This window comes from Medicago sativa, chromosome 1, assembly GCF_051527215.1.
Source record: "Medicago sativa cultivar Bolivia chromosome 1, Bolivia_mono, whole genome shotgun sequence".
Lineage (NCBI taxonomy): Eukaryota > Viridiplantae > Streptophyta > Magnoliopsida > Fabales > Fabaceae > Medicago > Medicago sativa.
This window is the reverse complement of record NC_140749.1, coordinates 10,594,978-10,622,757: the sequence shown is the minus strand read 5'-3', so window position 1 is coordinate 10,622,757 and position 27,780 is coordinate 10,594,978. Positions and strand designations below refer to the sequence as shown.

Here is a 27,780-nt window from a genome sequence, read left to right as displayed (position 1 = left end):
CCAAAAAAAAAACATAATAATCCTTAATTTTCTATACAATAAAGAAGTCAAGTTTCCTTTTAAAAAAAAGAAGTTAAGTTTCAGAAAAACTTTTATTTACTAATAGTAATACTAGATAGTGGGATGTAGGAAATCTCACTACATTAACTATTATCCGGTTAATCCCAAAAAAAAGAAAAACTCAAAAGTAATGCCACAATGACCTTGATACTCACCATTTTCTCCTTATAAATATCTCGTAGCCTAATTCACTCTATTTTCACCCTGAATCTTTTTGATCATCCAGTATTTTTTTTTCCAACTTCAATGCCATAACCGATTATTGTAACAAAATACATATTGGTACCACAACCATGTGGTACCGGTATGAATATTGTTGCTATAATTCGTTATGGTATAAGAGTGGGACGAAAATACTGGTTGGTTAAAAATTCACCTGGCGAATAAGGCTGGATTTCCTACATCCTTAGATTAGCCCCTCACTTAAATTTCATTAATCTTCTTGAAAAACCAGAATCCACACAAAGTTTGTAATCTTTAGTCAACCCGATTTTTTATTCACAGTGATGCATATGTAGTACAGTAGTATGTTATTAATATATATTATAGTAGTAACATGAGACTCCTAAAGGTTACTTGAAGTATCACATAAATAGTTTCAATTAAGTAGCTCTTCAATCATCTGCATGGTAACAATATCCTCTTCATGTTCTATCCCATTTTTCTCTGCACAATCACCAACAATTGTACTATAAGGTGCTGATTTTTCTGATGATGACACATAATTTGATTCATGACCATCTTCATGTTTCTTTCCAAGCTCCACCCTTAAGATCCAATTAGAGTCAGAATGTGATCCTGCTCCTTTTTGCCACACTCCTATGTGAGAATTATCAGCATCAAGCTTCAAACAAGTGAGTGATTGAGATTGTTTTTGACAACATTTTGTAAGCTTTTGTTTAAGGAGATCAGAAAGAGCATTTGAAGAGAGGGAAGAGTTATTATTATCATCACAATTTGAAGTTATGGAATTGGCATCTTCTGTTTGATCCTTTGGTATAGGGAAATTGGTTTTGGCATTTTTTCCATTCATCAAAATGGCTGCTTGATCATATGCTCTGGCTGCAGCCTCTGCTGTCTCAAATGTACCTAGCCATACCCTTCTCTTCCTGTGTAAAAGATAGATGTAATCAGAATTCATAGATAATCCATCATAAGCAATTAGTTTTATTTCTTACCAAAATTTCTAGAGTCTTGCTACCATAATATATGTAAGTTTAACAATAAACCAATGCATTTAAGTTACACTACACTAAAATCTTTAAACCACAATCAAGGCTTTAAATCACGGTGACGAAACCAAGTGATCGAATTCAAGTGTTTGATGAGCTTTGGTTACAGACAAATTATTTGGGAGAATGAGTTCAAATTTTGGCAAGAACAATTGCAATCTTTAATATTGTGTAATGCATAATATTTGGTCTCAACCACAATCACCAAAAACTTTAATGTCGCATGTCAACTTGTAGTCTAAGACAATTTTTTTTTAATTTAAAATCAATCATAGTCACAATATTATTTCTGAAACTTGACTTGAGTCTATCTCAACTCCACAAAAATGATTTGTAAAGTGAGAAATATGTACACCACTCATATTCACTATTCAAATCATATTATCATATAATAGTAGTATCTTCGTCCCTAAATATAAGATATTTTTAAAAATTTACTTGCCATTTTTTATATGATCCTCTTTAAACTTTCAATTACATTATTTTGTATTTTTTTCTACGACCAACAATAAATACAATATATGATGAGAACATAAACTACTTTCCTCTCTAGTCTCTTCAATTATATCAATTTTTATAGAATTAACATTACGAAACATTTTCTTAATTCTCGTGATTTAGTCAACAAAATCATATAGTATTTAAGATGTAGGTAGTATTAAACTTGTAACAAAAACTTTTAAATTATTTACATTGGAACACTAGTGAGAAGGAGTGGGGGAGGAAATTATGATAGTTCATATATGCATGTGGTGTGAGAATTATGAAAATAACAACATTATAATGCATTGCATTAGTATAATGAAACTATAGTGTTTGAGAAGCATATTACAGTATAGGGTGACGAATTTCTGAGACCCACGAGCCCCACTGTCGTTGTCTAACTCCCCTGAACTTGTTACGTTGTACCATGGTGCCTAATCCCTTTGTATCTGCAGAAAGAAAGAGTAGTTACAAAGAACTTGGTACGAATAATGAATGTGTATGAAATTAATATGGGTTGAGGTTGAGGGGAAATATATAGTACAATGCCAAATGTGGAACATATACTAAGTTTGCGATACACCTTGCGAGACTTATATAGATTGTCGGTGGAATAGTGGTTGGAAGTAGAATTGAAGATGGAAATTTGTTTGAACTAGTCCAATCATAGGTTAAACATTTGTATAAAGTCTTTGCGTGAATCATGTAAATAATATTATGTAATTATGAGGCCGGTTAATAAGCATTACGTATTTCATAATATGTAGTATTAAGAAAATTTATGAACCAATGGAATGTTATTCAGTGGAATAACTAGTCCATTTTCTTAATTCGATGTTTTTGTTCACAACTTATGTATATGTATATACTTGAGTATTTCTTTTGAAATAGTATTTGAACATACGGGTGCATTAAAAGTTTCAGCTGCACAAGTTTGACATGTCACTAGCTTCCAAAGGCAACTTCAATAAATGAGAAACTATAGTTGTCTTTTTTTCTAACCACAAAAGTAACAGCGGTGGCATTTAACATGCACAAGTGTAAACCTTGTGCACCATGCACAAGTTTATTCCAACCACTAGATTAAAAAAGTGCACTGATTTTATTGTGGGTTATCTGCATCATATCTTTTTTCACTTTATCTTCATCATCAACCTCCATGAGAGATCCACCACCATCAACACCAATCACTTTAATCTTCCTTCAATCCATGAGAATTCATTTTTCAATCTTCATTTTTTATTTTTCTTCTCCCAAAATCAATGAATCCTCAAAATTACTTAATCATTAATTTATGAATTCATAAACTCATCAACTAGAAAACAAGAACAACACATAATCTCATCACTACACCACTATCATAACCAACGATAACAATACGCACTTATTCTTAAATCCAGAAAAAAAATCCTTAAACTAAGAAAAGGCTGTCCACACTTATTTTTATTTTAGTGCTAAAAAGAGGAAACTCAAAGTCATCTTCTTCCCCTCTTCTCATGTATGACCGAAGACTCACTCTCACCAGAACACTGCATTTCAATTCCATCACAAACAATGCCTTGCATATGTGGTGATTTTCATCAAGCTTCTTTAATTGGATTAATAGATAAGACAAGGAACTCAATTATGTCCTCTTTCCTACTTTCCCTCCTCACCGAACCCAAATTTTTTTCCCCCAAAATTCAATTTTGACCTAATTGTGTTATTTTGAGTTGTTGTCTGTGGAATCCTCTTACTGCAAATTGTGTATCGAACTGTTAAGTAGTGGAAATTTAATGGAATCAAAGACGATGAAGAGGTAAGAGTTGGAGGATGATTAGAGAATTGGATCCTTTTACGGAGATTTATGGGTTGAAGAGTTAGAGTTGAAGAATTAGAGTTGTTGTTGGTTATGATGGTTGTGTAGTGATGAGATTATATGTTGTTGTAGTTTTTGAGTTGATGAATTTATGAATTTGTAAGTTAAAATCAAGTAATCTAAGAATTTATAAGTTTTGGAAGAAGAAAAGATGAAGATTAAAAAAAGAATTTGAGTTTTTAATTTTAATTTTATTTTTCTGGATTTGAGTGTGTATGAAGATGGATGAAGATGAAGAATAAATAGAATGAAGAAGATGAAGAAAGGGAAGGAAAAATCTATTGTACTGAGGTTGAAGACAACGTGATAAAGAATGAAAAATATGTAGTACAACTAGACCATGATAAAATCAGTGCACTTTTTTAATCTAGTGGTTGAAATAAACTTGTGCATGGTGCACAAGTTTTACACTTGTGCATGTTAAATGCCACCAGTAACAGCACAGGCTTGCTGTACTATAAAAGAAAAACAAGATTTTCTTAGGAATGTGTATCCAACAATAAAAAATTATTGTGTCACGTTTCCATGTTTTCATCCTCTCTTTAAATAGTATAATAAATAGGGAAACAACTTAAAACAAGTCGTCCTTATAATAGTGTTTGTATTAGAATCGTTGCACTATCATCATGTAAAAATAAAATATTGTTGACCGAATTGGGAGAATCATTAGTTGTTAGTAATCAATGTATCAAGAGGGGTGAATAAGATCATATAAATGAGATGGATCTCCTAAAAGAAAAATAATAAAAATAAGAAAGATAGAGAATATAATGATATTCATGAATCTTAAAAAAAAAAAAAAGATATTCATGAAATTGCATATTGAAAAACATATTGAATACACATATTAAGCTCTATTTATATAGAGCTTATGAACGATTAACTAGTTGACGTAACTATCTCTTAAAGAAGATGTAACTTACTTCTTTCTTTTTGTGGTGGCTTAAGTTTGAACCCCAAATCTTACCTATATTATGCATTGTTTTTACCAACTGAGTTAAGTTTGCAGGGACATACTATGTAACTTACTTCTAACAGAGTTGTAACTAACTCACTAATCATCAGTGGCCAAGCCAGGATTTATATAGAGCCTGGGCGAAAATTTTATCACAAATTTTACCTCGGATTATTGGACTATCTTCCATTCGGTCTAACCACCTTATGCTACTTCTATACATGTTCTCCACAGTCCACACAAATCATATTCATCTACGACGAGACTCTATTATCTTTTCTAAACCAGTTAGTTTTCAACTTCCTCTCTAATTATTTCATTTAAGACAAAACAAAACTAAATAATACCTGGTAAGAAGGTCCAAAAGCTAACACAGTTAGATTGGATTGATCTTCTCTAAATCGGTTCCCCAGCTCATTGCTATTCTTCATCGAGTGTACAATGATAACTATAGCAACCAATATTCACACTTTCTTGATGATTTAGTGTAAAATTGCGAATCATCAATACTTTAACAATTAAAAATCAGCACATTCCCAAATATGTGATCTTTGTGAGAAATCTAAATGTAAACACAGGAAGTACACAAAGAGTCCTTAAATGGCATAATTTCAATTGACTTATTTTTCTCACCAATATTAATCCAAATCAAATATAAAAATCAAATAAAGGGAAACAAATTTGGAAGTGTGTTTTTTGTGGCAGAGGATGGTTCCAATTAGAACCAAACAAAATGCAAAACAAGCCAAACACACCAAAAGGGATTCTATGCCATCACTCATCAACAATTCAGAACCATTCTTGAAAAAACAGAAACATTTTCTACCAAAAGATCAAAGAAAACCAATACTCTTCCTATAGAAAAAAATCACAGTCTAAAACAAAAATACATTAGATCAAAGAAAAATCCAAAAAGGTTTGAAATTTAATAACCCATTTGAGAATTAAACAAAACCCAGCAAACAGAATCCAATCTTGATCAGCATGAATAAAAAATCACAGTACAAAAAATCAGCAATAACAACAAGAACAGCACAGATTAGAGATTAAGAAAGATAAAAAAAGTTTAAAAATTAAATAAATAATTAATATGAGTAAAAAGAGAGTTTAAAGAAACATACACGATGTAAACAATCATAGCCTCCGTGGAAGCAGACACTAACCCCGCCGTACCATACTTACGACTCTCTTCCAAATACTCAGTAGAAGCTCCAATTCCAGAGGATTCAGTTAAACCATAACCTTGAAAGATACTTACACTTTGCCCTTTCTATAGCCAGCAGTTAAACCATAACCTTGTACCATAACTATGAAACTGCAAACAAGGTAGAAGCAGAGCCTGGGCACTAGCCCAGGCTAGCTGGGGGGTGCTGTCGCCCCTGCTAATCATAAAACTAATTTTATATTTATAATACTACTATTAAATTTATTAAAAATTAATATATATATATATATATATATATATATATATATATATATATATATTGGGTTTATCTATTTGCTTATTGGTTAGAAAAATGTATATTGATTGAAGAATATTCGATAAAAACATAATTATACAAAAAAGTTAAACACTTGAAGATTTTTTTACAATTAGTTAAACATTTGAAGATGATTTTATAAAAAGTAATCAATAAACTATTTCAAAATTGACTTAAAATATTTAGAGAGGGAGGTAGTATATATTATTTTGCCTATTAGACCAACATTAGACCAACATAATGTTAAAAAAACGTGGGGTTCCACATACACATGCACTACCTGCGAGAATGGTAGATTGAGACGAGTTAGGGTTAGATCTTGTAGGCCAAGATGTTTTTTTTTGAAGAAGCTAAAATGAAATATATTACTGTAGACTGGAAATTTCAGCACAAATAGTGCAAAAACCCCAGCTGAAAGAGTATCAAATTACAACCACATAACAAAGGGTAACAAAAAAACAAGATCAAATGAAAAAAAACCCCCCATTACAGATAAATACCCAGACAAGGTAAATGGTTCAACTACCACAAATGATAGGAAAAAGCAAAGCTAGGACGGTTCGCTTTCAGCCACCAGTATGATTGAAGTTTAATTTTATCTAGTAATTGATGTAACGGGACCTCTTTTTGATGAAAGACCCGAGCGTTTCTTTCTATCCAAATTACCCACACACAAGAAAGCCATATGAGATTAAAAGCTGAGCGGTTGCTTTTGGAAAACCCGCCTAAGGTGCCAAATTGATACAAATGATCTGACACATGTTCAGGAAACACTATGTGGTACTTGAGCCAGTGAGAAATACCATACCACAATTTACCAAAAAAATCACAAGAGAAGAACAAGTGTTTTGCGTCTTCCATCATGCCACATCCACCCACACAAAGTTGAGCATTTGGTTGTAAAATTTGTCTTTTAACTAAATTGTCTGTTGTTGGTAACCTATTACGCATCAGACGCCAAGCAAAAAGACTGACTTTTAAAGGCACTTCCTTATTCCAAATTTCAGTTATGTGATCAGCTATCAAGTTGTTATTTGTTGATGACAACAAGTGGTTATAAGCACTTGTAACATTATATTTGTTGGATGCATGTAAATGCCAAATCCACCTGTCAGAATGAGTAGGCTGCAAAATAATATTAGTTAAAAAATAACTACACTCCCGCACTTTCTCCTCCTCCCAAGCTAACAAGCGACGCCGCCACTTCCAAGCTTCACCCTCCTCCCCCCACCCAAGCGAATACATTTCAGCCACCGTAGCCATTTTATTAGTAGCAAGATCAAAAAGGCGGCTAAAACTATTTTTCAAAATCATACCATCAATCCAAGGATCCCACCAAAATAAAGTTTGTGTACCATCTCCTACCTCCCGCCCAACATTAGTATCAAACCACCGACCACCTCCTACACCAACCCCATTTTTAATATTAATCAAATTATTCCACCTTTTTCTATAAATTTTCATTGTACATTATTTTCAGAACACACAACCAATCAAACCAGTATTTGTTTTGGCAATTTATCCATATTTTAATAGATCACAAAAAACTCAACTCCGCACTTAACACTTTTTGGAGAAGTTAAGAAACTCACATCCCTCCTTGACGTATTCATTTGAATCAAAAAGAGAATCATAATTGATCTCTATTAGTTGATCAACAAGATACAATAGGGGAAACTATTTTTTTTTTATTATCAAGAGCAGAGAGGAAGCAAATTAAAAACATGGAAAATACAAGAGAACTCTCACCATAACAATTTATATAGCCGAGAGATACAATCTAAATTCTAAAGAGCCAACACATCATTCATAGACATCGTGTAGGTAGTGCAACAAGCTAATTATAGAACCACATCCAAGCCACTATCTTATTTAAGTTCACTGCATTTTGATTAAACTCTATTTAAAAAAGATCTACACATATTTTTGAGATCTCAAGTAGTCCACGATACATCTACTAATAAAACATTCTTTCAAAAATAAATCTACTAATAAAACATAAATTATAGAAAGAAATAAAAAATAAAAAAAATTATTCGACGTAACCAACACTATTCTACTGGTAACATAAATTATAGAAAGAAATAAAAAATAAAAAAAATTATTCGACGTAACCAACACTATTCTACTGGTCAAAGGCAACATACCGTACACTAAGTATGAAGACACATGAAGAAAATAGATTATTTTTATTTTTTTCTGAAAGAACGACGAAAATAGATTATTAAAATTTAGAATCAAGAAGGATGTATTTTTTCCTACTTATAACAGGTACATCCAAGGCCGTCTTTAAGGACTTTTGATAGTAAACTTTTATGAAAATTTATGTATTCAATGCATTGAAATTTGTAATATTTAATTAACTTTTTAAAAATAATTTTTAAATGTAAGATTCTTAAAGAGTGTTCTGAGAGCACTCGTTAGTAAGACCTCTTATTTTATAAGTTAGAAGACATTGTTTGTCATTTTTTCATACAACCTAAAATGAAACATATATCGATCATACCAAGGTTCTTTCCGGCACAAGATGTGCACATAGAGAACAGCAAGAACAAAAATTACTTACAAGGTACAATCAAACAATCGAATACAACAAATAAACTCTGCTAAGGGGATAACCTCAAATATATCAAAGGATCAATGATTAAGATCAAAAGTTAAAGTTGAGTTTTTTTGCTTTCAACTACCTAAAAGATAAAATTTTTACTTTTTTAAACAAATGATCAATTGAATCCACTTGTTGCCTAATACAACGATAGTTCATTTTCTTCCGGATGACCCATACATAGGCTAACCAAATTATAATTTTATGGGTCCTGTTAACCGGTGCCCCTGGGGCACTGGTTAAGGAATCCAAAAAAGGAAAATTTGAATTAAAAGTAACACTTTTTTTACTTTTGAGAAATTGATTACACAACTTCCAATGCAAAAGCTACTATATTTGCTCCCTTAACCAGTGCCCCGGGGGCACTGGTTAACATTTTCCTAATTTTATTAGAGAAACCACCGAGTGTGCCAAAAAATAACCCCTGTGGTCAGACTGCTTTAAAGGGCTAATTGTATGAATACCCAACCACTATCTAACTAATAATCAAATGCTTCTAAAAATCGTGCATCCCGAAAGTAAATGGTCGATGCTTACAGAAACATACGTAAACACTTACATTTTGTTGAAGAATCCCTTACTTTACAAGATTATCTTGAATTGATGACCGATTTTGTAACAAGCGTCAATCAAAAAACGAGATTTTTAACCGAACAAATGTGTTCCAAATTAAATTTTGAAATTCATTATGTTGCATCGGTTTCACCGCCGTAAATAAACGATGAGCCTCACTAATAGTATAACCTTTATCATATGTTAGTTGTCATTTCCACCTATCTTCCAAACCGTCATGCAAAAGAATAACATGGTTTATCTTAATAATTTCACATCTTATCCTATTTTATTCATTATTTCATAATGACATTTTTTCAATTTTAAATTTTTACATTCTAAACATAATATCATATCATAATATATATCATCACTAACATCCAAACACACTTTTTCGTTTATTTTTGTGATTTCGTCGTGTTTATTCGACTTTGTTTGCTTTGATTTTCTGTCTTTATACGATACCTTTGATATTCCATCTTAGTACGATATTATTTGATTCAGGTTGAAAAGATTAACTTTGAACAAATGCAGATTTAATTAATAACTTTGACTTCGTCAACGTTGCAGATTCGAAAACATGAGTTTTGAGAGACTTGAATATGGTCATATTGGTAGACATCCTTCTTATTTTTAGCGACCTTAAATTTGTATTATATCGAAGTACTTTATCAATTTAAATGAATGAATACCGTTTATTTTTGTAAAAAAAAAAAAAAAAAAACTAAACGCACTAATCCATTAAGTTCTGAATAATCCAAATTAAACAGCCCATAAGAAGTCAAGATCTCCTCATCTTTCACGTTTTCAATACAACTTTCTAAATAAAACAGTTTTCCATATAATTTTCCAAACCACCAAACAGGTCTTTTTATATAATCCTTTTCTTTATTAATTTTCAAGAGAACCAAACAACTCGAATATTTGCTCCCCATATTTATTCTTTATTAAAGTTGGAAGTTCTTTAGCTTTTGATTTTATTATCATTATCATTAAAGCATTTTGTACTCAATTTTCTGCTAATATTATTATTCTTATCATTATTGTGCATGAAGGACTATATATAAATCCTCTCCTTAGAGTTCAAGGATTCATAATTATTGGTGAAAAATCTCATCATTGACTTTGTGTGAATACTATACAACCTTAAGTGCATAGGGTGAGTTCTTTTGCTTTCTATTTTGTTTGTCTTCTTTTGGTAGTTGAAAAGAACATTGACTAATTAACCAATTCAATTCAACTACTTTCAACTGTTCCACTAATTACCTAATCTCAAAGTAATTAACTTTTATACTTAGGATTCTACAATTTTATTCTCTTAATTAACTTGCTTACCAAGTAAAATATAAAACATCCAATCAAATTTTGCAATAGTTGATTGTTATGTAGCTGCAACTCTTTTAACTTTTCTGTGTATGTTAAGGTTATTTCTATGTACTTTGCACTGTTTTTTTTAAATCATGTTTAGGAATCTTTGCTTGTACTTGCTTTGTTATTAAGCAAGCATAATTGTTTTGTCATTCTATAATTGGATTCTTTTGAAATTGGTATAATATGACACAACACATGGAATTTGCTTTGGTTATAGGATTTTCAATTTCATATGAGATATATGTATTCTAGGTGTTTCTTGTTAGCACTTTTTGATAGATTCTCTATAAAGAAACTTTGCTGTTCAATTTTTCTGTTTTCTTGTTCTTGCTTTCGCATTCTTGTCGTTATCTCTATGGAAAAATTCAAGCATAAATGCAAAGAAATTTTCTCTGTAAGAGTGAAATTTGTTTTAAGCCAATTCTATTTGCATTGAATTTATTGTTACATGATTGCATGATTCTTTGTTGTTGAACATGTTTTTTGATAGAGCATAGGTTGTCTTAGAAGCCGCGAAAAACCTCGAGCTACTGTTTCAATGGATGAGGGATGTAAAGGAGAAATAATTCAAGGCCAAACCGTGACTAAAGATGATGGATCATCAGGTTTCTGGAGCAGCAGCACTTTTGAAAAGGATCATAGTGAAGCTCGGTCGCGGAGAAGTGTTTCTTCGAGTGGAATAACAATGAGTATTTCTTCTGATCTTCAAAGCAGTTCAAGCAGTCAAATTAGTCCTCCTGAATCTGTCAACAAAGGCATGTTTATGTTATTTCCATTGTTTCCTATTTTCAAAATTCTACAGGATAATTTATGAAAACAACTTATAACTTATATGCAAATAATTTGACTTTATTTTATGTGTTATTATAGAAATAGCTTAGACATAACCACTTACATGGTAAACATTTATTTAAGTCGTTTATGCAAACAGGGATTTAATGATTTTCATTTGATTTCGCATAGTGAGGAAAGAAGTTTGGTGTATGCAGGGCTTGTTCTATGGAACCAGATAAGGCAACAATGGGCTGGAAATAAAAGGTCTGAGAGTCAGACGGTGGTAAGAGAACCAAGAATAAGGTAAATTTAGTATTAGATAAAGGTTTTTTATGTTGCTGAAACAGTGACGCCAGTGCGATTGAGACTGCATCAGTCGCATTTGACTGCAATTCTTCGCAATGTTAATAATTACAATGCAAACACAACTGTTATCGCAACTGCTATTTGTAAACATGTCGATAATACCATTGCATTGTTTTGAGTATGTTTTGTATCTTATTTTTACATCAAGTAATTTGCGACGTGTTTGTTAATTTCTTACTGAGTTCATGTTCCACACAGTTCAAATGCTACCTATGAAGATATACTTGGGAATAACAAGCCTTTTCCCCAACCTATCCCTCTAAGAGTATGATTTTCTGAACTTTATTCTTCAATTAAAATAAAATATGGCAACATATCACTGATTGATTATAATATTTTTGATACAGGAAATGGTATACTTTCTTGTTGATATTTGGGAGCAAGAGGGTCTATATGATTGATCAAGCAAAATATACATTTGTTCATTCTCCTATTGGATAATTGTAAATGATGCAACTCTTGCAAGCTATTTTAATTTCTGTTTCTCAGTGCTTCTTCTCTAATCTTAAATGAATTAGATTAGATCAATTGTATAATCAAAGTTTAATGAATTGCAACTGCAATTGTGGCCGCAATTTTTATGTCTCAGCGTATGCATCGCGCCATCAATTGCAGACACGCAGATCACATTTGAGGCCAATTTTCAGCTGCTGCAAGTTTCTGGCCGAAGTGTTGATATTGAAAGAGTTAATGTTTCTTGTTGTCACTTAGTAACAAGAAATTTAGGGTGCGTTTGTTTCAGCTTTAAAAAAAATAGATTTTGAGTTAAAAGAATCTAGAGATTTTTTTTTTAAAGATTTTTAAAAAAATCTAAAGCTATTTCTGTTTGTCTACTATCATAAAAATCATTTTTTTGAGATTTGAAACACTTACACTTGAGTTCCTTGCATTAAGAAAAAAATAGATCTTGGAAAAGCTACTTGAAATAGATTTTCATTTTGAGGCTAAAAATGATTTTTTTAGCAAAATAGATTTTTTAAAAATCTCAAACAAACACAACAAAAACTAAAAAAGTGATTTTTTACTCAAAAAAATAGATTTTTTTCAAAAAAAATCCAAAACAAATAGGCCCTTAATCTTTGTACAGAGTTAATTTTGTAAACTCAGAATATTAAGTCTCCTCATTTATATATCAAGTGTTTAGCATACTAACAAACATATTATCACTCTGTATTCAAACTTGTTTAGATTAATTCTTGAATTTTTTAACTAATATCTAATATACAATTTCAATTAGATGTAGTTTGATTTCTAATACATATATATGATGCATCACATGAGAATGAATATGTTATGTGATAATGACAGGAATAATCTCAATCATTAAATAAAAAAATGCACGGTTGAGATTAAAAAACATCACATTAAAACTCACGTGCACCCGATTCTCACCCTTGTTCTATCATTCTCACATAAGAGCATTTTCAATGGTGCTCTTATTGCCAATAGATCATGACTTCACTGCACAACTCAATTAACACTACAAAATCTTATTACACAAAATATACAATTATTTGAATCTTCTTTCCCACATATATTCTTAGAGAATGAAGGGAAAGCTACAAAGGAGAGTGCAGTTACTTGAACTACAAGAAACAAAAGCTTAGTGCAGTTACTTGAACTGCAAGTTTCTTTTCTAGTTTGTTTTGATTTCTCATTGTGTATAACACTTTTGCATATAAATATTTGATGTAATCACATTTCACAATAATGAGAATGAACCACTTTTCATTTGTTAAATTTCATAACATGGTATCTAGAGCCTTTTCTCCCATTTCCATGGAGAAAGTTAGTTACAAGTTTGTTACGGTTCCATTTCTCATCATCTTCATTGATTTTTGTTGAAGATTTCTGCGTTGTCCTTCAATTCTTCGCAGATTTTCTTGCTGATTCTTGTTGATTCATCTTCATCTTCTTCATTTTTCTCTGTATTTTTTCTTCATCTTCTTCGTTTTTCACCATGCCTCGCCAAAATCAACCAGATACTGAATCGGTTTTCTACGTTCATCCGAGCGAAACTCTGTTGTCATTTCTCCTCCTCTGGATGGTTTAAATTACCTCGCATGGAGTCGTTCCATGATTCGAGCTTTTGGCGCGAAAAACAAATTGAAATTCATTGATGGATCTATGGCGATTCCAGATGAAGATGACTTGAATCGTAGTGCGTGGGAGCGCTGCAATCATCTAGTTCAATCTTGGATCATCAATTCGGTTTCACCACAAATTGCTCAAACCCTAGTTTTCCATGAAAACGCCATTGATGCTTGGTCTGAGCTCAAAGAACGCTTCGCTAAAGCTGATCGTATTCGCATTGCTTCTTTACGTTCCAAGATTAACAATTTGAAACAAGGTTCTAAGATTGTTCTGGAGTATTTCACTGAAATGAAAACTCTATGGGAAGAGTTGAATTCACACAGGCCTATGCCTTATTGCACTTGTCCACATCCATGTCGTTGTGCTGCAATGAGAGAAGCTCGAAACTATAGGCTTGAAGATCAGGTTATTCAATTTCTTACTGGTTTAAATGATCAATTCAATGTTGTGAAAACTCAAGTGCTCATGCTTGATCCCCTTCCTTCTATCAACAAGGTTTATTCACTAGTTGTTCAGGAAGAAAGCAATAATCATTCTCTTCCTTCTCCCATTGATGAACAACTCTCTGTTATTAATGCTGCTGAATCACAAGGTAGAGGCTATGGTAGAGGCAGAGGTAGGGGATACTCTAATAGCTTCAAGCCACCTAGACATTGTACCTTTTGTGGGAAGAGTAACCACACAGTTGATTTCTGCTATCAAAAGCATGGGCACCCCAATTTTCAGAAGCAAGGTGCTTCTGCAAATGCCTCAAGAAGTGTTGATGAAGTTGAGGCACAACCAGGAAGTAGCAATGAAGCTTCTTCAAGTTCAGGTTCCACTATTTCTCAGGAGAAGTATGATCAACTTGTCAGTTTGTTACAATAAGTGAATTTACTTCCTGCAGCTGCCTCATCTACTAGTGCCAATCAAATTCATGCTCCTTCTAGTTCCACTTCTATCAATCCCTCAAGTATATCATCCATTTTCTCTTGTTCTTTGTAATCTAAATCTGATTTATGGTTATTAGATTCTAGTGCTAATGAGCATGTTGTTAGTTCCCTTCATTGGTTCACATCTTATCACAAAATCACTCCTAAACTTGTCAATTTGCCCAATGGATCTTCTGTAACTGTTGATATTGCTGGCACAATTCATTTTACTCCTGAGTTTTACCTTGAGGATGTCTTATTTTCCTCTCTTTTAACTCTTAATTTGATTTCCATATTCAAGCTTTGTGATTCATTGAAGTGTTATATCACATTTCATAACCATAAATGTTTCTTACAGGATATTCAATCCCAAAAGATGATTGGTTTGGGTGAACCATTTGAGGGTCTCTATAGATTGAACTTAGATTTTTTTGCTTCCTCTTTGAATAAATCTTTGTCTGTTAACAATGTTTTTGTTAATAAACTTCTTACCATTCCTTCTTCTGCTCTTTGGCATTTTAGATTGGGACATGTATCTTACAAAAGATTAGCTCACATGTCTCATTTGTATCCTTCTTTATCTTTTGATTCTCAAGCAACCTGTGATATATGTCATTTTGCTAGACAAAAGAAAATTCCCTTTTCCCTTAGTTCATCTGTTGCTTCCAATAAGTTTGAATTGTTGCATTTTGACATTTGGGGTCCTCTTGATGTACCCTCTATTCACAATCATAAGTATTTTCTTACTATACTTGATGATTACAGTAGGTTTGTATGGATTGTCCTTCTTAAATCCAAAGCTGAAGTATCACAACATGTTAAAAATTTCATTACTCTCATTGAGAATCAGTTTCATATTACTCCCAAAACCATTAGAACTGATAATGGCCCTGAATTTCTCCTATCTTCCTTTTATGCCTCCAAGGGCATAACCCATCATAGATCTTGTGTTGAGACTCCCCAACAAAATGGGAGGGTTGAAAGAAAACACCAACACCTTTTGAATGTAGGCAGAGCCCTTCTATTTCAATCCAAACTGCCTGCATCTTACTGGTCTTATGCTCTTTTACATTGCACTTTTATTATCAATAGAGTCACTTCACCTCACCTTCACAACAAATCTCCATATTATTTGCTTCATACCAAAGTTCCTGACATTCATAGCTTCAAAGTCTTTGATTGTCTATGTTATTCCACTTCTCTTCAGGCAAACATAACCAAATTGTCTGCTAGAGCAAGAAAATCTATCTTTTTGGGGTACACCATTGGTTTTAAAGGCTATGTACTCCTAGACATTCACACCAGAGACATCCACATATCTAGAAATGTCAGTTTTCATGAACATATATTGCCCTATCCTCCCAATTCTTCATCCATAACCACCAATTGGGACTATTTTCCTTCTGTTACTTGTCCCATAAGTCAAACACCACCTACAGTCTCTCCCACTCCACCACCTCCATTTCTAGATCCTGAGCCTTCATTTCATGACCTTACCCCACCTGCTTCTCCTTCCCCACCACCTGTCATCAGAAAATCAACCAGACATGCCAATCCACCTATACATTTGCAAGACTATGTTTGCAATCATTCACATGTCTCTTCCACAGTTTCTTATCCTATTTCTGATTACATTTCTTATACTAATCTTTCTCCTTCTCATTGTGCTTTTGCTTTGTCCATTGCCTCCCACACTGAGCCTACCACATATGCTGAAGCTAGTAAATTCACTTGTTAGAAGCAAGCTATGCAAGCTGAGATTTCTGCTCTTGAAAATACTGGCACCTGAAAACTGGTTGATTTACCACCAAATGTGAAGCCAATAGGATGCAAATGGGTTTACAAAATCAAGCATCATGCTGATGGATCCATTGAGAGGTATAAGGCCAGACTTGTAGCAAAGGGATACAATCAAGTTGAAGGCCTTGACTATTTTGACACCTATTCACCAGTTGCTAAACTCACCACTGTGAGAACTGTACTTGCTTTGGCATCTATCAATAATTGGCACATTCACCAGTTAGATGTCAACAATGCCTTTCTACATGGAGACATACAGGAAGATGTTTACATGCTTGTTCCTCAAGGTATCACTCCTGATAAACCTAATCAGGTATGCAAACTCCTCAAATCACTCTATGGTCTCAAACAAGCAAGTAGAAAGTGGTATGAAAAACTCACATCACTTTTGGTTCAGCATCATTATACTCAGTCTAATGCTGATCACTCCCTGTTCATTAAGAAAACTGCCACTTCATTCACAGTTTTACTGGTTTATGTTGATGATGTTATTATAACTGGTGACTCTCTTGATGAATTCATGTTCATCAAAGATATTTTGAATTCTTCATTCAAAATTAAAGACCTTGGCCAACTCAAATACTTCCTTGGCTTAGAAGTTGCCCATTCTTCTCAAGGCATATTTTTATGTCAAAGGAAATACTGCCTTGACCTTCTCACTGATACAGGTTACCTTGCATCCAAACCTGTCTCTACACCATCTGATCCATCATGCAAGCTTCACACTGATGATAGTGCACCTTATTCTGATGTGCCTTCCTACAGAAGATTGGTAGGTAGGCTGATCTACTTAACAAACACCAGGATAGTGCACCTTATTCTGATGTGCCTTCCTACAGAAGATTGGTAGGTAGGTAGGCAGGCTACTCAGCAACTTAGTCAATTTCTCACTTCTCCTACTGAGAAACACTTTCTGGCTGCCACCAGGATTTTGAGGTACTTGAAGAAAAGTCCTGGTCAAGGGTTGTTTTTCCCCAGACAATCATCTCTGTTTTTATCTGGCTTCTCAGATGCAGATTGGGCTGGTTGCTTGGACTCTAGAAGATCAGTTTCTGGTCAATGTTTCTTTCTTGGAAGTTCTCTCATCTCCTGGAGAACCAAGAAACAGTTAACTGTCTCAAGATCTTCTTCAGAAGCTGAGTATAGAGCACTTGGTGCTGCAACTTGTGAGCTTCAGTGGTTACTTTACTTGCTTAATGATCTTCATGTTTCAACAGTCAAGCTCCCAGTTCTTTATTGTGACAACCAGAGTGCTTTGCACATTGCTGTCAATCCTGTGTTTCATGAGAGAACCAAACATCTTGAGATTGATTGTCATTTGGTCAGAGACAAAGTTCAAGCTGGCATCATGAAACTTCTTCCTGTTTCATCCAAAGACCAATTGGCAGATTTTTTCACAAAGCCCTTGCTTCCTCAACCATTCAACATTCTATTATCCAAGCTGGGAATGCTCAATATTTACCATTCTCCAGCTTGTGGGGGGATCTTAGAGAATGAAGGGAAAGCTACAAAGGAGAGTGCAGTTACTTGAACTACAAGAAACAAAAGCTTAGTGCAGTTACTTGAACTGCAAGTTTCTTTTCTAGTTTGTTTTGATTTCTCATTGTTCATAACACTTTTGCATATAAATACTTGATGTAATCACATTTCACAATAATGAGAATGAACCACTTTTCATTTGTTAAATTTCATAACAGATACCATACACAAATAAAATCTTTCACAGAAGCAATTAGATCATCTGTTCTCTACCATGCTAAAAAACAAAAACACACAAGCCCATAATAACTAGCAGAGTTTCATAACTTAACACTCAAAATTACACTTCGTCTCATCTATGCATAAACATTGAAGACTTATCACAATTTTGCTCACATCTAATTCACAGGGATAGAAAAATAATATTCATAACAGAATGTGCTAAGAGCTTAAGTTGAAAAATTCATTGTGCATATAACTCAAATTCAATCATAGTATTCAATCACTGAATGTCTACACCTATGCAAGCACTGCCAATACACTTCATTCATGTAAACAATGAAAAATTAATCCCCTAGATGATGATAAAAACAGCAGGTACTTCATTCAAATACTATATTTTCTTTTTGAAGTAAAAGTTTCCATGCATGAGAACCATATTTAATCAAAACAACAATTTTCTCAAGTGTCTTAAATCCTTTTAAGAAAACATTATCAGTTCTTCATCGTGAAAAGAAATATTCTCTAAGGCAAAATTGTGTATCTAAATTAGAAAAAACTACAAGCATTATTCAAACAAACATGGTCACAACACCAAAAACCGTGACAAAGGAATTGAAAACATAATGCGTGCTTCAATTAGTGTTTAACAAGTATATAAGGATGTACAACACAAACCATATTTGATTGTGGAATAGCAACTTATTAGTTATTATCCTCATCTCAACAAAAAAAAGCACGTGAGACATACTTCAAAATGGAACATGCAATGGAGCAAATCATTTTCAAGCAAACTACCCTTAGCAATTAATTTTAATTTGTTTTGCTCAAATAGATTAAAGTTATTACATATAAAATGTAATTACATCAAAATTAGTTAAGAATACTTACCTAAATGATGAACACAAGTAAATATCTTACTAAGGACAGAGAGAAGCTATCCATACACCAGTTTTAGCACGAAGAGGAACTTTGCCTTTACAATCCACAGAACCATCATAAACCCATTTCTCTTTTTCATTTTCTTCTCTTGTACCTTGCTTTTTTTCTTGATCCATATTTACAAATGGAAAAGATAATTACAAGCTAAAGAAGTCCTCAATGGGATGTTATGCTATATAGAGAAAGGAAAGAAGGTACAAATATATGGTTACTTTGGTAGGCAAACAAACAGCTTACCCCACATTTTGCATTGTGAAAAGAAAAAAAAAAAAAAAATAGAGAAATCATAAATAGAGTACCGGTAACATCATCAAACTGCTCGTCGTAGGTGACCATGTCGGAGAGCCGGTAACTACGGCATCAACCATGTTGTCATTTTCAAACTAGTCTCCAGCCCTAATTCCTTAGATTGTTGTAAGCAGATGACTAGATCACAACCTGCAAAACAATAAAATGAAACGTAAAAACTGAGGTGTGACTACTTCACTACTGGACTAAGGAATTATCTGCAGAATTGCGCAATATCCGCCAGAATACAATAAGTTCCTCTCAGCGTTAATCTTACCGAGGTTATCAAGACACGAGAAATACACACTCAAATGACTCGCGTACTTAATGTTTTTAATAGAAAATTGAAGGAAGGAGGAACAAAAAGCATCTCTGTATATACGTAAAAGCAAGCTTCTAGTTTATACAGACAGAATATGTTTGCACGTTGGATAACCACATATCCTACTTAAAAGGCAATATGAGAAAAAGTTTTTTTAATGATATGCGCACGTTCAGCTACTTCTGAGGACAACTGAATTATACATATGAGTATACTCAGTCAATTTCAGTTACCACATTTAAAGCACATCGAAAATAATTAAGTATAGTAAATTGGTAAAGTAATTCAAAAGGAGTTCCATAAGTTCTAGCTCAACTTGCAAAATGCCGAAATTGTTAGGCTGAATGTCATGACCCAGGTTCAAACCCCGGTACATCCACTATGTGTGTGAGTTTATGGTGACTTTGTCATCTCGTCTATCTACAAAAAAAAAAAAAAAAGTAATTCAAAACGAGGTACAGCAAAACCAAAACGTGATGATATACAACACAGAACAAATTGAGCTTTTAATGTATATCATGCATAAGTCAACAAATTAATTTTCAAATAATATTAATTAAATCAATCAGAATAAAATAAATAACTTTTGAAATATTTAAAAGGCTTAATAGCACTTTTGGCCCCCTATGTTTGCAAAAATTGCGATTAAGGCCCCCTATCTTTGAAAACTACAAAACCGCCCCTTATGTTTCGTTTTCGTTGCAGTTTTGGCCCTCATGGTCATTTTTGACCTGGTCCACGCTGACATGGCACCCACATCACTTATGTGAGGGGCCAAAATCGCAACTTTTGCAAACATAGGGGCCAAAAGTAATATTAAGCCTATTTTTTATTTTTTTAATTCATTTTCATTTTTTTTGTTTTGAAAAAATTTTAAAAACGAGGGAAAATTAATAAAAATTGAAAATAATGAAAAAAAAACTAAAAAAATTTGAAAAATTAATAAGAACGAAAACAAAAATCTGGAAAAAAAAATTTCGCATAATATGTGCGTATATACATACCACATCATTAAATTATTTTAATAATTAAAAAACATTAAAAACTGAAAATCTTTTAAAAATAACAAAAAATCAGATTATTTTTTTAAAAAAATAAAAGATTGATTTTTTTAAATTTTAAAAATAACAAAAAATCAGATTATTTTTTTTAAAAAATAAAAGAAAAAAGCAAAAAAGACATTTAGATTTTTTTCGAAATTTAAAAAATTAGAAAAAAGTTCGGATTTTTTTCGAAATTTAGAAGATATTTAAAAATACTGGAATTTAATTTTCAAAATAAATAAAATGTGTAGATTTTTTTGCGAAATAAAAAAACTGGAAAATATTTAAAATTTTAAAATTTTGGATATATATTTTTTTAAAATCCAATTACAATCGAAAAATTAAATTTTAAAAATCATATAACCTGAAGAAAAAAATTGATTTTAGTTTAATTAAAAATTTAGGAAAAAATCTGAGAAGCTTGAATTACATAGGAATATTTTTGTAAAAACAATTACTAATGCGTGTAAAATTTTAAAAAGTGTCTTATTTAAGAGACATTAAAATTTAAAAAGTAAGTACCTCAAGTTGCTCTTCCAATCTCTTTTGAACTAAAATTATTTTTTTTTCTTCAGATTATATGATTTTCAAAATTTAATTTTCATACTGTAATTGGATTTTAAAAAATATATATCCAGATTTTTAAAATTTTAAATATTTTCCAGTTTTTTATTTCGCAAGAAAATCTAAATTTTTTATTTTGATAAATAAATTCCATTATTTTTAAATATCTTCTAAATTTCGAAAAAAAATCCGAACTTTTTCTAATTTTTTAAATTTCGAAAAAAATAATCTGATATTTTGTTATTTTTAAAATTTTAAAAAAATCAATCTTTTATTTTTTGAAAAAAATAATCTGATTTTTTGTTATTTTTAAAAGATTTTCAGTGTTTAATGTTTTTTTTGTTATTAAAATGATTTAATGATGTGGTATGTATATACACACATGTCATTCGAAATTTTTTTTCTTCAGATTTTTGTTTTCATTCTAATTAATTTTTCCAATTTTTTTAAATTTTTCAGTATTTTTTGCATTATTTTCAATTTTTATTAATTTTCTCTCTTTTTTTAATTTTTTCAAAACACAAAAAATGGAAAAAAAAAAGAAAATGAATTAAAAAATAAAAAATAGGCTTAATATTACTTTTGGCCCCCTATGTTTGCAAAAGTTGCGATTTTGGCCCCTCACATAAGTGATGTGGGTGCCATGTCAGCGTGGACCAGGTCAAAAATGACCATGGGGGCCAAAACTGCAACGAAAACAAAACATAAGGGGCGGTTTTGTAGTTTTCAAAGATAGGGGGCCTTAATCGTAATTTTTGCAAACATAGGGGGCCAAAAGTGCTATTAAGCCTATTTAAAATATACAACAGTTGAAGGGTTATCGGAATCAACAAAAGAAGAGGAATCGCTGTTTGTGGTGTGGGTGTGGAAGGATAGTCTATGATGGTGAAGTTGTCGTCGGAACAAATTTCGTCGCCGTCATCTTTGATCAATAGCCACACATCATTTATTTCATACTTGACTGGCCTCCTTATTGATCTCTATTAATTTCTAGTTCACTAGTCTTGTAAGGAAGTGAACTTTGGACCTTTTTATCGTCGCGTTTTTTTATCTCCATTTGAGCATTGATTTTTTAGAACCATCAAAATATTTGCGTCGGAAGTTCATGCAAGGTTAAATCGTTATGGTGCAACATTGAGGTTTTTCTTCCAACTATCCATTCCTAATTTGTATTCAATTTGGGATTTTTCAAAAAGCATATTGCCCCGTAAGAGATGAATCTTTGATCTCATAACCACTGCTTGCTCAGCAGCTTCTTCAGCAGATATCTCACTCAAACCGTCAACATCATAAGACTCGTCTTCAGTAGCACTTCCCTCTTTCTTTCTTCTTATGAACAATTCTTCTTTCTTGGTTGCAGTTGGGTCTTATGTCTCCTTTGCCCTCTGTTCCTCCAACTTCTCCCATATATCAATCACATATTTCATCTTCTCCTCTGTATTGTTAAACAATTGAAGAGTTATATTGGAATCCTAAGTTGATAGGTTTATCTTCTTAGCAATTGCTAAAAAACAATGGAACTTGACCATTTCAAATTGTTGCTGGCCGAGAGCAAACAATCCCTCGTAGAAATCCAGTTTGATCAAGAGTGCTTCCTCATACTTCTCTCTTGCCAATGAATACTTCTCCTTGACCCAGTCATAAGCCACTTGAAGCTGTTCTGCCACTAAATCTTTACCAGCAAACTCGTCTAGGGGAATCCGCTCCCTAGCGGCACACATGTGAACATCACCCCAATTGAAGAATGTCAATGCTGCCACCTCATAGAACTTTGAAGCAGCCTTATCGCATGGATCTAGAGCCTCCACACTTGACGCTGTTTCTTCAAGTGCCTCTGAACATTGCTCTGTCCCAGGAGCGGACTCAGACTTTCGATATTGGTGTAGCTAAAATTTCTAAGAAAATGTGATTGAAGTTCCAATATTATCTTTTAATTGTATGTTATTAATAAAGTGGCTTAGGCATGTGCGTTTCACCCATATGGTTCAGGTTTTATTGCATGCAACTCACTTTTTATGATTAACTTTCTGTATTAATAATACTTCAAAAAAATACTTTAAAACAACAACAACATCTATCGTATATAATGAATTGGATAAAGTTACAATTACCATTAGGTCATACGTAAAACAAGATCCCATATTTCATATAATTAATTGGATAAATTTACAACTATAACTATGCTATGCTATGTACAGGAATGTGAAACGCATATGGCGTTAATACAACATGTGAGCGAAAAAGCGGAGAAAATTCAAAGAGTCAATCATCCATCTCCATGTCTTTGTATTCATTGTTTCCTATACTATCTTTTCCTTTGAAACATCCTCTTGTCTTATCTTGTCAACTTCGGTGTCAAGAACACCAAAATTGAAAGAAAAAAAAAACAGCCATGCAAAAATTGTGTGTATTTCTGTTTATATAGTAATTAATAGATTATATAGCTGCCACCTTTTTCTACTTTCAATAGAAAAATTGTTAGAATCTATTCTCAATAATTAACTAATAGAAGTAGTTTTTTTATCGATAAATTAATAGAATTAAATATTAATAATAAAAAAAGGTAATTAAAATTGTCATGCATTATATATTTAACTTTTTTAAGGACATTGTATATGTAAATTGTCTTACCAGGATCATTAATCTAAACAACTTTTTAAAAAGAAAATAAAAAATCTAATCAACATAAGTTTTAAAATTATTATTATTTTGAGTCAAATTTAGTCCTTAATTTTGAGATGTTATTGAAAGGAGGGACGGTCGTAATATGGGGAGCATGGCCGACTATATTTACAATTTTCATTTTTTTTGATATATATATAGACATGCATAACATATATATTTTTGTATAAATACATAATATTTTCTTTGTGAAAAGAAAAAATACACAATATTTTTTTTTGCAGAAATACGTAATATTCTTTAATTCCCAATCCTGCAGTATGAAATTTACATGTATCTTTTTTTAAGGGTAAATGTATCTTTTTTTGGATTCTCTTCAAATTTTTAATTATATTATTTTTTATTAAACTACCGTAATTATTTTATATAGAACAACTATTTACATAATATTTCCCTAAAAATCAATTTATATAATATTGTTCGGCATCTGTGTGATGGTAATTAACCTTTTTTTTTTATAGTGAAAATGATAAAATATTTTTTTTTGAAAAAAAATAGAAAAGGAGAAATCAACATTAACATTAACAGTGACACTTGTTTTAAAAAAATAATTAACGGTCCCTAAAAAAAAATTAACGCTGACACTAATAACTACTTTACAAGTGTTTTAGATTAACTTGTCAAAAAAAAAAGTGTCTTAGATTAAACTTAAACCATGTGTTTTGAGTGTAACAAAAAAAAATGTAACCAAAAAAGAACCATGTGTTTTGAGGTTACAAAATTAAACTTTTACCATCGAGTTAATACTTCTTGGACAAATCATACTTACAAAAATATATTTGTACATTTAAAAATAAATCTATATATATACACAGCACATGTATTTTTCCCCACACTACTTAAAATTATTGGATTTTTTCAGTTTACAAAATTTCATGTGATTGTGTAAAAAAAAAATATAGTTATCTGATAAACAATACATTCATAATACATCAATGTAATATACAATGGTTAACATTTTAAATCATTTTGTGTTTCTAACATATATAATATTCATTCTCATATGACATAGATGACTTCATGAGTCATATTTAATACATGACGGATGAAGCAAAATTAATTATTTTACATGATAAATTAGCGGTGTCATGCATGTAGTAGTTGGTTGTGTTTTTGGTAATTGACATTCATGACTACATGGTCATATTTAATACATGAAAATTAGAAGAAAAAAAATCAACTATGTATGATTTATTGAATATTCAAAATAAAATAAAATTTATTGATATACTAATTGTGATTTATCATTAAAATTTCTAACGGTTAAATCACTCTAAATTAAAGTAAAAATAGTAATAGACCCGTGCTTCCGCACGGGTAGCATAACATTGCGGTAATCATATAAAAAATAATTACATTGTTAACATTGTCAAATGTTTAAAGATATTAAATGAAAATTATCAACATTAATATAATTTTCTATCGAATATTTTTTTCTTATATATAAAATATGTCAAATATTTAAATCACATTGTTGTGGATTTTATTTTCTTATGTATGCGAAAACAATTTATATATTATATATATATATATATATATATATATATATATATATATATATATATATATATAAGAAAGTTAATAAAATAATTTTTCTAAAACTCATGATTATTTTTAAAATATCAAAATTAATGTATTTTTTTCATTTAAATAAATTTTTATTTTATATGCAAAATACCTTTCAATACTTGCATAGCACCCGTTGCAGATTTTATCCGAGTTTTTTCTGCAGAAACAAATATTTACGTAAATATATGAGAAAGTTGATATGATAAAATATGTGAAAACTCATTGATATTGTCAAAATATAAACATTAATATAATGATTCTATTGAATAACTTTTTATTTTATATGAATAACTTTTGATATACGAATTGTGATTTATCATTAAAATTTCTAACAGTTAAATCACTCTAAATCAAAGTAAAATACTTCCTCATGACCAATTTTTGAGCAAATTCTTCATGTGTAACAAAATGACACTAATTTTGTATCAATATCATTTGTTACAACACGGTGTGGGATTTTGGTATCATAGCAATGTCACTTCTTTAAGATGATAAGTTGTTGGATATGGAGAGTATTTTTCTCAATGATGACGCTAATGACATCATTGTGTGGGAATCATTCCATATACTTATACCACTAAATCGGTTTATTATTGGTTAAACATTGTACCCAAGACTTGATCCGAAATATGTTCGTCATTTTACGTGGATTGTTATGCATGGGGAGTTGCCTACCAACCAGGTTTCAGTGTACTCGTCGTATTTATTTGTATGGTTATTGTTATTGATGTGGTGCTTCGTCGAAACTATTTTATAAACTCAGGTTGTTTTTTAGAATGTTTCTAATGAAGGTGATCTTCATTTATAGTTCATGATGCATGCAACCAACCAACATAGTACTCTTTTTATCATTGGATGTTAGTTTATTTGGAATTTTAAAAATGATGAAGCGTTTCTGACATTAGTCACCCTCTCTGGTTTATTCTCAGCCAAATATTCTATATTTTTAATTCCACCAAGATTTTTTATGGTCCTTCTCCTATCCCTACTCTTAGGTTGGTTTTTTGGCACCCTCATCCAAATAATGTGTTTAAATTCAATGTTGATGGTAGTTTGATTGGTAAAACTAGTATATCAAGAATTGGGTGTCTTATATGAAATTCTTTGGGACGTCGCTAGATTATTGAGTTTGCAAGGAGTTGTGGTTATACTAAGCTTAGGGTTATTTCTTACGTGTTGCAGATCTCTTGAAGTCATAGTTTTAGACTTTAGAGGGACTCCACTTGTGTAACATAGTGGATTTCTATGTTATATAACATTATCCAATCAGTGTGTGACACGTGGATTTTGTCCTCTTAACCTTTTAAATCGGCTAAATAGAAAAGCGTTTTTAAAAGACTTTTGTCTTTTCTGAAAAAAAATAAAATTTTTATTTTTATTTTTAGTTTCATTTTTACCCCCTAGGATTGTATTACTGGCTCTGATACCAGGTTGAGGCAGGGTCGCCAGCGGAATTTTCTCGAACTTGGTTTAACATTTGTTCGATTTTATTCAAACCTTGAAATGGTTTTAAGAGTGTTTTAGCTCTTTCTCTTTGTATAATTGTAAGATTTTCTAAATCTTCTGTTTCTTTTAAGAAATCGTCAATATACTCTATATGATATTTTACTAAATCTTGAGCACAAAAAAGAATTTGTTTTAACACAATTCTTTCATTATAAAAGTTTATATCAAAAATTATCTTTTCTAATCTCTTTTTAAAGAGTTCTACTTCTGTCTTAAGATCTAATCCGGGCATTATTGATTAGTCGTGGAGTTTTCCAAATTTTTGGCCTCTTTTAAAAGTGATTCGATTTGTGTTAGAGCTTGAAAAGGTTCTAAAAGAATTTTCGCTCTTGTTTTTTGAATCTCGGTGAGATTATTTTCTTGAATTTCTTCTAATAGATTTTCAATTAAATCTATGTGAACCATTGTTATAGTTTGAGCCTTATAACAAATTTGTTTGAATACTATTAACTCATAATACCATTCAATATCACTGACTATGGTTTTTAGTCTCTCTTTTAAAATTTCTAATTCTGTTTTAATTGTTAACCCATGCATTATATGTTTGAACTTTCTAGAATTTTTTCTAAAGATTGTTCAAATTCAGCTAGTTTTTGGGATGGCCATAACAGAGTTGTGGCTCTT

At 31.6% G+C, this 27,780-nt stretch overlaps 2 protein-coding genes, 1 long non-coding RNA gene and 1 pseudogene across 7 annotated transcripts; 1 reads left to right on the top strand and 3 right to left on the bottom strand.

The window, feature by feature from the left end:
• Nucleotides 1-536: 536 nt before the first annotated feature.
• On the bottom strand, nucleotides 537-5,965 carry LOC146952555 (ethylene-responsive transcription factor SHINE 2-like). Of its 3 annotated transcripts, none has more exons than XM_085702920.1 (4): nucleotides 5,710-5,965; nucleotides 4,936-5,150; nucleotides 2,125-2,224; nucleotides 537-1,169 (listed from the first exon to the last, which is right to left on the bottom strand). In XM_085702920.1, the coding sequence occupies exons 3-4, from the start codon at nucleotides 2,202-2,204 to the stop codon at nucleotides 659-661; spliced, it is 591 nt and encodes a 196-aa protein (XP_085559046.1). In that variant the 5' UTR covers nucleotides 2,205-2,224; nucleotides 4,936-5,150; nucleotides 5,710-5,965; the 3' UTR covers nucleotides 537-658. The 3 variants fall into 3 exon arrangements, with proteins under 3 accessions (XP_085559046.1, XP_085559040.1, XP_085559054.1); XM_085702914.1 differs by having other exon boundaries at nucleotides 4,936-5,036; XM_085702928.1 differs by lacking the exon at nucleotides 4,936-5,150.
• Nucleotides 5,966-6,555: 590 nt separating this feature from the next.
• On the bottom strand, nucleotides 6,556-7,533 carry LOC146952554 (uncharacterized; annotated as a pseudogene).
• A 2,877-nt stretch (nucleotides 7,534-10,410) lies between these two features.
• On the top strand, nucleotides 10,411-12,318 carry LOC146952553 (uncharacterized). Of its 2 annotated transcripts, none has more exons than XM_085702892.1 (5): nucleotides 10,411-10,991; nucleotides 11,088-11,352; nucleotides 11,587-11,674; nucleotides 11,936-12,002; nucleotides 12,085-12,318. In XM_085702892.1, exons 1-5 carry the CDS (start codon nucleotides 10,830-10,832, stop codon nucleotides 12,136-12,138), a joined length of 636 nt encoding a protein of 211 aa, XP_085559018.1. In that variant the 5' UTR covers nucleotides 10,411-10,829; the 3' UTR covers nucleotides 12,139-12,318. The 2 variants fall into 2 exon arrangements, with proteins under 2 accessions (XP_085559018.1, XP_085559025.1); XM_085702899.1 differs by having other exon boundaries at nucleotides 10,856-10,991; nucleotides 11,095-11,352.
• On the bottom strand, nucleotides 11,004-19,935 carry LOC146952552 (uncharacterized). 2 transcript variants are annotated; one of them, XR_015006692.1, is made up of 4 exons: nucleotides 19,748-19,935; nucleotides 19,482-19,620; nucleotides 19,132-19,354; nucleotides 11,004-11,340 (listed from the first exon to the last, which is right to left on the bottom strand). It is a non-coding gene; the product is annotated as an uncharacterized LOC146952552 (long non-coding RNA). The 2 variants fall into 2 exon arrangements; XR_015006696.1 differs by having other exon boundaries at nucleotides 19,132-19,288; nucleotides 19,748-19,930.
• Between the last annotated feature and the right edge of the window lie 7,845 nt (nucleotides 19,936-27,780).

Coding starts and splice junctions, on each gene's coding strand:
- LOC146952555 (XM_085702920.1), bottom strand. CDS start 2,204: ATGGTACAACGTAACAAGTTCAGGGGAGTTAGACAACGACAGTGGGGC. Junction 1,170..2,124: donor GAAATTCGTCACCCTATACT/GTAATATGCTTC, acceptor TCTTTTACACAG/GAAGAGAAGGGTATGGCTAG.
- LOC146952553 (XM_085702892.1), top strand. CDS start 10,830: ATGAGATATATGTATTCTAGGTGTTTCTTGTTAGCACTTTTTGATAGA. Junction 10,992..11,087: donor AATGCAAAGAAATTTTCTCT/GTAAGAGTGAAA, acceptor GTTTTTTGATAG/AGCATAGGTTGTCTTAGAAG. Junction 11,353..11,586: donor TCCTGAATCTGTCAACAAAG/GCATGTTTATGT, acceptor TGGTGTATGCAG/GGCTTGTTCTATGGAACCAG.